The sequence below is a fragment of the Mirounga angustirostris genome, unplaced genomic scaffold (assembly GCF_029215605.1).
Source record: "Mirounga angustirostris isolate CCGP_5_RB_7025 unplaced genomic scaffold, mMirAng1.0.hap1 SCAF_13, whole genome shotgun sequence".
NCBI classification, from domain to species: domain Eukaryota; kingdom Metazoa; phylum Chordata; class Mammalia; order Carnivora; family Phocidae; genus Mirounga; species Mirounga angustirostris.
Genome location: NW_026991721.1, coordinates 95007157 through 95017886, shown reverse-complemented (window position 1 = coordinate 95017886; position 10730 = coordinate 95007157). Strand labels below are relative to the sequence as shown.

The 10730-nt window shown below is 52.5% G+C and overlaps 1 protein-coding gene across 1 annotated transcript; it reads left to right on the top strand.

Annotated features, from left to right (window-relative positions):
- The first annotated feature begins 1638 nt into the window (after nt 1-1638).
- On the top strand, nt 1639-8973 carry LOC123857751 (uncharacterized). Its single transcript, XM_064575867.1, has 3 exons — nt 1639-1719; nt 2987-4115; nt 6633-8973. The coding sequence occupies exons 1-2, from the start codon at nt 1639-1641 to the stop codon at nt 3953-3955; spliced, it is 1050 nt and encodes a 349-aa protein (XP_064431937.1). The 3' UTR covers nt 3956-4115; nt 6633-8973.
- Nucleotides 8974-10730: the final 1757 nt, after the last annotated feature.

The following is a 10730-nucleotide window of genomic DNA, read 5'->3' as shown; positions in this document are numbered from 1 at the left end:
CTCCTCGCCCAACCCGGCTCCCCCAGCCTCCCAGTGGTCTGACTCGGTAAGGCGCCCGGCCCGCTAGCGGGAGGCAGGTTGGCCCGGGGGTTGGGGAGGGGGCTTCTACCCTGCTCTCCTCCCCATTCCTGAGGACTGGGGAAGAGACGCGCCAACAACATCCCAGGCTAGGGAGAGGTTTCACAAACCTACCCTCCAGTCTACACTGATTGGAAGGGGTGGGAGTTGCCTGGACTCCCCTCAGCACACACACACACACACACACACACACAACTGGGTCCCCTTTTCACTGTACCCACCCACATTCATTATGCACTGAGCACCTCTTTATTCATCTCTCTTTCCTAGTAGACCATGAGGTCCTTGAGGGCATAGACTGAATTTTTTTCATCTCAGTACCTAGCACAAAGTGGATGCTAAGAAAATGTGGAAGTAACATCTTTGTATTCTCAAAAAAACTCCTAACCTCAAAGTGCTCACACACACACTCAAGACCCTATAAGAAGACAGATGCAATGAAGAAGAAATTGTAAAGCACTTTTTAAAAGCATTTCACAAATGTTATTTCAATGTTTACCACAAACCCGTGAGAAAGAGGTTATGGCCCCATTACACTGGTGAGGAAACTGAGCCTTGCAGTAGTTAAGGACCTCCTCGGGGTTATACAGCTAGAAAGTGGTAAGCCCAGGAGAACAACTTGGGACTCCTTATCCCAGGACACTTCTCCTATATCCTACTGCTCCCACCCAAAATTAATGCCAACAAGTAACAAGACTGCTTCAGAAATGAAGAAGACTAACAAGCCTGTTTGCTCCTGATATTCGGTTCCACTGCCCTCTCCCCTGCCCCTCCTGGGTCCCCGGAGAGCCCTAGCCCTTATAGACCACCCTCTCTTCTGACTACCTATTACGTCTATGCCACCCAATAGAGTACCTACTTATATGTTTTGTTTCATATATATACGTTTGGTTGCCCCAAAAGATTCTTGAGGGCCCAGACTATGCTTCCTATACCTCTATATTCCCCACAGCACTCAAGTGCTGGGTTCATAGTAGAGCTTCCGTAAATACTCACTTGCTGGGGGAAAAAAAAACAAAAAAAACCTCACTTGATGGGCTGATAGTGTCAGCAGCTGGGCGCTGGGCAAAGTCTGAGGAGGCACAGGTGGAGATGAGGGAGATGAGGCCCTAAAAAAAGATCACATAATAACCCCCGTGTGTGTCTAACATCAGTTTACAAAGCATCTTCATACGCATTCTCTCTAGATCATGTTTTGATCCGATCAAAACAACTCCCCCAAATGCCTACTAACTGCTGTGCCAAACACCAAGCTGGGTTAGGGGTTGGATCATCACAACCTCATGAGGTAGGTATTCCCACGGAAAACCGAAGCCCAGAAAAGCTGAGCTCTGGTGTGAAAGATCCTAGAGCCTAGGATAAGACCTGACCTGCAGAAGTAGTGTTTAATTTCCTCCCCTCTCTCCAGGGTCCGGTGGATATAGTATGTGCCACAAGGCAAAAGGGCCATTTCTCAAACAGGATGCTTGTTAGGAGGAAGGGGCCACCCCATTTATGTGGATCAGTCTTGCGTTACATACATGACAAACCACATGGGCATGTTATGATCTGTTTGGCACAATGCCCGGTTCACAGAAGGTCCAGAAAACAGTGTTTGCAGGAGTGAATGATGGCTGTGTTGCAAAAGGTCTGTTAAATGCGGTACACAGTAAGTTCAAGCGTATTCGGCATGTCCTGTGGAGCAGCCATGTAGAGCGCTCCCCTGGGTGGGGCTGTGACTCATTCCCCCAGTGTAGGTTCCAGGTTGGGATGCGGAGTTGAGCTCCGGGCAGCCACGAGTTCTGGGTGGAACCCTGGAGTGAGCGAGGAGAGGAGGAGAGGGGCTGGCGCCCCTGCTGGAATGGAGCGGCTCCCTCTACTGGCGAACTCGAGGAATCACCGGGTGTTTCCATGTATCTGTGTGTCACTGTGTCACGAGGAGTGTCACAGGTGTGTCAGCGACTGTCGGTGGAAGGTGCCGGCACGGGTATAGGTGTGTGAGGGTGCCTGTTCCTGGCGCAGGGTGGGTGTGCCAGCGCCACGCGGTCCTGGCTCTGGAACCACAGTGTACACACACAAGCACATCATGTAATACAATTTACTTTGGGACTGGAGGCGGGGGTGGGGGGTGGGGGGCGGCGCTAGGGAGGCTGATTATCTGAGATTACTTCGCGAGGTGATTAGGACTCAAGGATCCTCCAGCTGAAACACCTCACCGACCTCATGCAGGTGGGAGGGATTCAGGACTGAAGAACAGTTCCCAGGAAGGGACTCTAATCCCCTAAAGCAACTAAGGACCCAAGAAAGGGTTAACTTTGAGCCCTACAGTGACTTCAATCATTGGCTCAGAGCACTGTCAGTCAGAGTTCTGGGGGCGGGGTTTTCGGGGCCGCCTTCGGACTGCCCAGGGCCCCTCACTTGCCCCTCGACCCCCACATCATTTCACTTCTGGGCTGCGCCCGCACCCCCATCTTGGTGGAGACACCTGCCTGGGCCTGGAGGAGGAGCGGATCCGGGCATCCTGGCTTCCCCACTCACTCCAGCTGCCTGGCTTCCTGATAGATGGTGATTATTATATAATAGACCTGCTGGACAGAACCCTGCCAGCGCTCGGAACACTTTGCCCCTCCTCGAAGCGTGCCCCAAAAGACCTGGCACCAGCCGCCCAGAGTCCGCTGTCCAGCTCTGCCGGCGCCCCCAGCACCACCCCCATCCCGGGGCGGGAGACCCCTGGGCCACCTTCACCGGTGGACCCGGGGCCACGTCTTGGGATGGGGCGGGCGCCAGGCTGGGAGTCGGGCGGGCGCCCAGCAGGTCTCAGTGTCGGCCTGCGGAGTTTGGCTTTACCAGCGCCTCGCCAGGAATATGGGACCCACCTGGCCCCTCCAACCTGAACTTGGAACTTGGGAACCAATGGAGGTGGGGATAGGGGGCGCAGGGGCCAGGATCGGAAAGGGAAAGAAGTTTGGGAAAGGTGCGGGGGCAGGAAAAAGGAGGCTGGGAGAGGGGGCCGGCGGGGGCAGTGGGGGGAGGGACTCTTATCCTGACAGGGCTCCCGCCTTCCCCGACTGGAGGGTTTGGAAAAACTGAGCAGGCAGCCAAGGCTTGGCTGGAAATCCTGCAGCCCACCCTCCTGGGGACACAAAGCTGGAGGGCGGAGGCAGGGCGGGGGAAGAGAGCACGACCCCGGGGAGGGCAGGGCCTCTTTTGGGTCTGGGGGCCCAGGGGCCAGGTCCCTGGGGAGGGGGTTCCTGGCGCTGTCTCCCTGCAGTCTGCTTCCCCCTTCTTCTCTTTCCCCCCCTCCTCTCCCCCCTCCTCCCCCTCCCCGGCTCCAGTCTTGCAGATTGCGGGCAGACTTAACTCCTTGCGCGCCAGCCTGGTGGACTCCGAGGTGGTGACGCTGGGAGGGAGGGAAGGAGGGAGGGACTCCGGACCCCACTCCCACCACTGTTTAACACCTTGTGGCCCGGACTGCAATCTCGGGATTTGGGCTGGTCAGAGCCTTGGAGGGCTGGCTGCCTCGTACTCGAGGAGAGACGCACAAAACCCGGCACCTGAGAGCGGCGTGGTCCGGCCCATTCTGCTGCCAAATCTTAATTGTCTACGCTCGCGCCACCCCAGTCCTGTGTGTCTCTCCCTCCACTCTTTGGCCACCCTCCCCCCACCACTAGTCGTTACAAAGGTCCCTGCCAGACGGAAGGCTGCGGAGAACCCGGAAGTCTGGCTTCTGCGGCTGCCCCAGCATTCTGAGTCCCCCGTGAGGCCCAGCGCAGGTGACCACAACCCTTGCCTCTTTTGCCTCCAGGGGGCCCCTTCACCTTTCTGCGGAGGTGGCTCCCCACCTGAGGCGGGGAACGCTAGCCTCCGCCAGCTCCGGCTAGGACAGGGGCCCGAGTAGCTGGAAACCCTGATTTCGCCTCCACCCTGGCCCCTTTCCTGGGCAACACCCCCTCCACCATCAGATTTGCCTTCCAGTTCTCTGAATGACTGCCTGAGGGAAGTAACCCAGGCTGGGCAGGAAGGGGTTAACGGGGCTACCCGACACCGTGGAGAGCCAGGTGAGGCACCGCCCATCTTGGCCTTGGGGGGGGTGGGGGGTGTTTGTGGGGGGGGTGTTGTGGGGGGGAGGTGGAGGGACACTGACCTAAGGGCTGCTTTTTTTTTTTTTTTGCCCCCTGGTGGCTAGATCTGGCGTAGCGGCGCAAGCTATGCTCAGGTGGGGATGGGTGGAAGAAGGACTTTGGAGACAGAGTACTCCTCCGGAAGGAACAGCACTTCCGGAGGTAAAGAGAATCCTCTGGGAAGGCTCGTGGAAGGAGGGAGCTCCCACAATGCCTGCCCTGTTACCCCCACTCAGCGGGCTGCCTCAGCCACTTCCAGATCTTTGCCTGAGGGGACTCTACTTGTGGGGCCCAGGTACCCAGGGGGGCTGGGGTAGGGGGGAGAAAGACCTAGCCCTGTCCTCCCAGGGTCTCAACCTAACAGAGGGGGTCAAGTGAAGGAAGCTGCTCCTCACCTTCTTTTTCTTTCTGTGCCCCCAGCCTTCCCAGAAGGCCCATTCCCTCCAGACCCCAACATCAAATTCAAACCTGTAGCCAGGCTTCAGAGCTCCCACCAGCTACCCTGTTGCACTTCAGCTTTCCCTCCCTCCAGCCAAGCTGCCCTCTGGTTTCTCCTCATAAAAGAACCCCTCTTGAGGGATTCTAGGTGCTCACAACCACTTCCCTTTCTCCCGCTCAGGGCTGAGACCCTTCTTCTCCTCCACCCGGAAGCCCTCCCAGGTTATTGAAGGCCATGCTCTTGCAGGCTTCCTTCCTTCCTTCTTTGTTTTTCCTTTCAGTGGGCTTACTTCCCTCCCTCTCACCATTTCCCATTAGACTTCCTTTGAGTCTGGGAGGTTCACCCAAACAGGGACAATTCTGTCCTCCTTTCAGGCTGTGACACCTGCCTCAACATTTGCCTTTTCCTCCTGGAATCCTTCTCTGACCAACCCCATCTACTTACTCATTCAAAAACTATTTTTGAGAACCTACTATGCGCCGGGCACTGGACAAAACAGTAGGTATATGTCGGTGAACAAGACAGATGTGGTCCTTGCCCTCAGAGCCTGCAGTCTAGGTGGGGACAGACAAGCGAACAAAGTGATTTCAATTCAGTGTCATGAAGCCTTGGGGAGCACTTCAGAGAGACCCCTATTCTGGACTTGGGAGTCTGGAAAGTTTCCTGCAAACCCCGGGAGCAACATCTGGGCTGAGACTTATGCCTGCCTAAGGTGTGACTGTCCAGGCAGATAGTACATCTCCCTGGAGCCCTAAAGATAGACCAGGATCCCAGCAAGGGACCTCACCAGATGTTACAAGGGAGGAGGGAGGGATCTTTAAGCCTGCTTTTCCAAACAACCCATTTCTTTTCTTTTTGTTTTTTAAAGATTTTATTTTTTAAGTAATCTCTACACCCAATATGGGGCTCAAACCCACAACCCCGAAATCAAGAGTCACATGCTCTGCTGACTGAGCCAGCCAGGTACCCCCCTGCCCCCAAACAATTCATTTCTAATAAATTCCCCAAGCCCCAAAAGAAAGAAGACTGACCTGAGAGTCAAGAGTATGTGACCCTGGCCTAGTCACAGGTGACCCTGGCCTAGTCACACCGTGTCTCGGGGCCCTTAGTTTTTTCAAATGTAAACCAAAAGGGTTGGATGAGTTTTTCTTCAGGCTCTTTATCGGAAAGATAACAATTAAAGAGCAGGCTGGGTTAGTTGAGAGAGAAACACTCACCTCTGTGGTGGGCTTGGGGAGGGGAGAGTGGCATTCAGAAGCCCGGGAGAGGCTACCAGAGGCAGGGGCCCGGAGAAAGCCACATGTCACCTCCTACCCCTCACTGTGCACATTGCCTGGCAGTTCTGAGTCCTGGGAACATTTTAATTTCTGCCATCAACTGGCCGCAAGAGCCTTTCTGAGATTGTCCTGGGAGGGGAGAGCATGGGGACAAGCACTCACAGGATACACTTAGTTACTGCACTAATTTGCTCTAATACGGAACACTAGAGAGCTTTTGTTTTTAAGAGAATATTCACAGGTGGGGGCGCCTAGGTGGCTCCGTCGGTTAAGCCTCCCACTCTTGGTTTCTGGCTCAGGTCATGATCTCGGGGTCCTGAGATTGAGCCCCGTGTCAGCTCCCTGCTCAGTGCAGAGTCTGCTTAAGACTCTCTCTCCCTCTCCCTCTGCCCCCCCCCCAAAAGACTGTTCACAGGTGAGGAAACTGAGGCCCAGTGTGGTGATAAGATGGTGGCTGGTGAGTGATGGCTGGCAGGGGTGCCCAGGCCTCCTGATTCCCAGTCCAGAACCTTCCCACCACACCACTGCAGTGCTCGCTTCCAACTTTCCATTGGACTTCTTCCTGTGTCTGGCTCATTTCCCTGTGAGGCCACGAGATCTGGGAAGGCAGGCTTGGCCTCCTTATCTGGACATCCCGCAGAGCCTGGTGCAGGGCTCTGAACACAGGGAGGGCTGCTCAGCTGCCCCAGGCCCGTAGGCCGCCCTCTTCTCTCTCATCAGGACTCTCTTTATATGCAGGTAGCTCTCTGGCCCAGTGGAAAAATGGCATCCCTGGATTGTGGACAAATCCCCGAGACCGGCGTAGTCCCAGTCCCAGCCAGGCCTCAAACCTGCTCTGTGACTTCGAGCAAGCTGATGGACCTTCCTGGGGCTCATGTTCCCCATCTGTCAAGACCCATAACCAATTCTAATGGCTAGGGCATTTGGAACTTGAAGTCCCAGATTAGGAGATGGTTTTACAAGACATACCTCTGAGGTGAGAGAAGAAGCCTAACGTTCCAATCTTTTTGGCAGAATCTCACGGCCTCGGGACCACATCTGCTCCATCTGCTGGGACTGGGGTCCTGCCTCATGGGGTGCCTACACCCTGGCATTATGCTGGATCCCGCGGAAGTTGCAGGATATGAAACCTGAATATATTCTGGGATCCTGCGACCCAAATAATTTCCCACCACCAAAAATCATTTCAAAAAGGAATCCCAACGTTTAGTTGTATCTCCTGATGATCCAATTTGTAACCTGCGGGACCACTTGTTAAAATTCCCTTTCCTCTTCTATTCCACACACCTTGTAGCGGCTGACTCACTCTCCACCCGGCTCTGTCCTCTGTAGTCCACACAGCTCTCATCCCCTTATCATATGGACTGGCTTAGCCTGTCAGGCTTCATTATTTTCCTTTTCCTTTCACCCGTTACCCAGATTCTCCCTAACACACCAGAAAGCTGCCTGGCTCCTGCCTCTTGTCTCTCACCTGCTATTCTCCCAGTTTTGTATCACAAAAGCTCTGGAACTGAGCAAGCCAAGACAAGATTTCCAACAACAGGTGAAGGATAAAATTATCTTGGGGGTGAGGGGAGGGGAGACAGAGGGAGGCTGAGAAGATGAATCAGTGATGAATAAGTTTTGATCCTGTAACAGATACGACAGGCACCTGCCCTCAAGGAGCTCATAAGGTAAAAAAAAAAAAAAAAAAAAAAAGGAGCTCATAAGGTGGCGACAGTTAAAACACAATAAAAGATGCTAAATAATGAAAAGATGTGGACTTGATGTAATCAGTGCAGGTTGAATCCTCAGGGAGCCCTGTGGAGAAAGAGGAGACTGACCTCAGGTTCAGGGGAGCACAAGGGTTTGATGAGGGGCACAGAAAGAACAAAAGCAGGAGGAATCACAAATCTTGGTGGGAAGGGGCCTCAACGAAGACCAACTACCTGTTTCAGGATCTTTCTGCCACAACCCCCACCCCCCCACCGTCAACACCCCTGGCAAGCAGTGTGTCACCATCTTTTTGAACACCTTCAGGAGTGGGGAGCTTACCAACCCCCCAAGGCAGCCCGTTCCATTTATGAACATTTGTGGGGGTGTTTTAATTAAAGTTTTATTTAACCTAAGTTCTAGGCCCACCAGGGGGCTTGAACTCATGACCCTGAGACCAAGAGTCACATGTTCTACTGACTCAGCCAGCCAGGTACCCCAGTGAATGAACATTTGTTTTTCCTTCCTTTGATCTGACCTCTGTCTCCCAGTGGTCTCCACTTGTTAGTCCACACACTACCTCCTGGGGTCACACGATGTGAGTCTAATTCTTCCTCCCCATGATAGCCCTTCACATATTTGAGCTTTAATGACTCCTGACTCTTCTCCTCCTCTCCAGCCTAAACATTCCCAGTTCACTAAACAGTCACTGCCGTGACAACACCTGGCCAACTTAGAGTAAAGCAGGACTATCAATCCCCTTCTTTATTCCAAATACTATATCTCTATTAATATGGCCTAAAATTGAATTTACTTTTGGCAACCATATTATGCTGATGACTTGGACTGAACTTACTAAACTCCTTAATTCTGTGATTCTGTTTCACCTGAATTGTTTCTTTCTTTCTTTCTTTTTTTTTTTTTTCTTCACCTGAACTGCTTCTAAGCCATGTCTGGTCCCTTATACATTGCTGAGGTCTTACATAGACTGCTGATCATTTCATCTTGTTACGTTGGCCTGACATTCTATGCATGGAGATGATTTTGGGATCCTTATCTTGTCCTTCAAAGTGTTTACTATCTCTCCAGGCTTATATGTGTGGAATGGGATACTATATTTTCATATAAGATAATAAAAAAAAGTATTTAACAGGACAGAGATGAAGACAAAACCCTAAAACACACAAATGTTCTCTGGGTTGATACCAATCTGTGTCACACTGAGAAGCAAGAAGATACATGGTTTTGTAGGTGGGATGGTGTCACATCATCATGAGCCTCAAAAGCCTAAAGGAAGAATAAGAAAACTCAGAAGGTTTTTGAGTACAAGAGTCTTATGGAAGCATCTTGATATAGCAAAAAATAAAACAGAACACTAACTTTGGAACTTTACAGATCTGATTTTTTGAGTCCTAGCTCTGTTGCTTTCTAGTTGTAGAACTTTGAGCAAATTACTTTAACCACTTAGGACATCGTTTCTCCTGTAGAATGGGATAATACCTACTCTATAGATTATTGTGGCAATTAAATGAGATGATATATATGAAAAACATCATACCTAATAGGCTCTCAAAAAATTAAGAAGAAAAAGCGGGAGAAAGAAGGAGGAGAGAAAAAAGTTGTGTTTAGGACAGGTTTGGTTTCTGAGGGGAGACTACATTTATGATAGACCCAAGCAAAAAGTCCAAGTGTGAAGTGAGCCTCTAGTGAGGCCCAGATTGACTTGCTGGATGCTTGGTCCCAGGCAACATCTACAAAATGATAGAGGGCTAGAAGCAGATGTGGACGATATTTCAGAAGGAGAATTGATTCACCTTGGATGATGTGGAAAATGACAGAGAAAGGAGACATGGGCAGCAACAGGGAAGTACACAGAGGGGTGATGGATTAGGGAAGAAGGGTTCATATTTATTTTTTTTAAAGGTTTTATTTATTTATTTGAGAGAGAGAATGAGAGACAGAGAGCATGAGAGGGAAGAAGGTCAGAGGGAGAAGCAGACCCCCCGCTGATCAGGGAGCCCGATGTGGGACTCGATCCCGGGACTCCGGGATCATGACCTGAGCTGAAGGCAATCGCTCAACCAACTGAGCCACCCAGGCACCCAGAAGGGTTCATATTTAGAGTGGTAGAAGTAGGCAGGACAGTAGGACATCCCAGTGGATCTGACTGGTGAGGAGGTGGAGAGATCTAAGTGGAACTGTGGGGAGCAAAAGTCCGAGGGAGAGTTAGGTGTTTGTTTGGGAAGCACCCCGCCGGGGGTAGCTGTATAGCTTTAGGCCTTGGGTCCGGTCTCTGAGGGTGAGGTGGGAAGCCAACCAAGAATAGTACCCTCTAGGACACCCCAGGACCACCCTCATTCTGACTTAGGACTGGAGGAGAAAGTGCCCAAGAGGGCTTTCCCTCACCACTGCTCCAGGCCGCCTGGTCAGGGCAGAACAGATGAACACGACCTTAGGTTCCCCTTGACATCACTTCACCCAAACCCTGTCCCTCCAGGACTCTCTGCTCCTCGGCTCTGATATCAGAAGGACACAAGTTCCTGTCTAGCCAACAGACAGACTCTACCTTGTTGCTACAATCAGGGGCTTGAAAAGGGAGAGGGGGGAGGGGAGCTGTAGAAAGAGAGATTTGGACAGAAGCGGGTGGGGACCAACGGAGAGCCAGAGAGGAACAGAGAAGGCGGGGGATAAAGAGCAAGGTGAGCACCATGAGTATGTAGAAATGCAGGCTGATGGAGGAGAAAAAGAGAGACTGAAGGAGGGGGGCAGAAAAAAAGATTTGCCGAGAAACTGATGAAGTGCAACTGAGAAAACTGTTGCCATGGCGACGGGTCCAGAGGAGGGAGTAGGAATAGAAATCGGATTATGAGTTGGGGGAGTGGGGAGGGGGTCGTTCAAGACCCGGAGGCAGTGCCCCCCACACCAGGCCCGCCCCCTCCAGGCCTCCCCCTGGCCTGAGGACGGCCTTTCCCAGAGGGCTCCCCAAGGCCAGTCCAAGGAGTGCAGAGAGAACAGAAGCCTGGGAGGGGCTGGGGTTCTGGCACTTTCTCCGCTCCTCTCCACCCTGGGCTGACACAGAACAGATCTGTGCCCCACCCCCAGCGTGCCTCACTGGCTCCCGGACAGCTCTCCCCCCTCCGTCCA

Coding starts and splice junctions, on each gene's coding strand:
- LOC123857751 (XM_064575867.1), top strand. CDS start 1,639: ATGCCCGGTTCACAGAAGGTCCAGAAAACAGTGTTTGCAGGAGTGAAT. Junction 1,720..2,986: donor CAAAAGGTCTGTTAAATGCG/GTACACAGTAAG, acceptor AGGTGGGGATAG/GGGGCGCAGGGGCCAGGATC.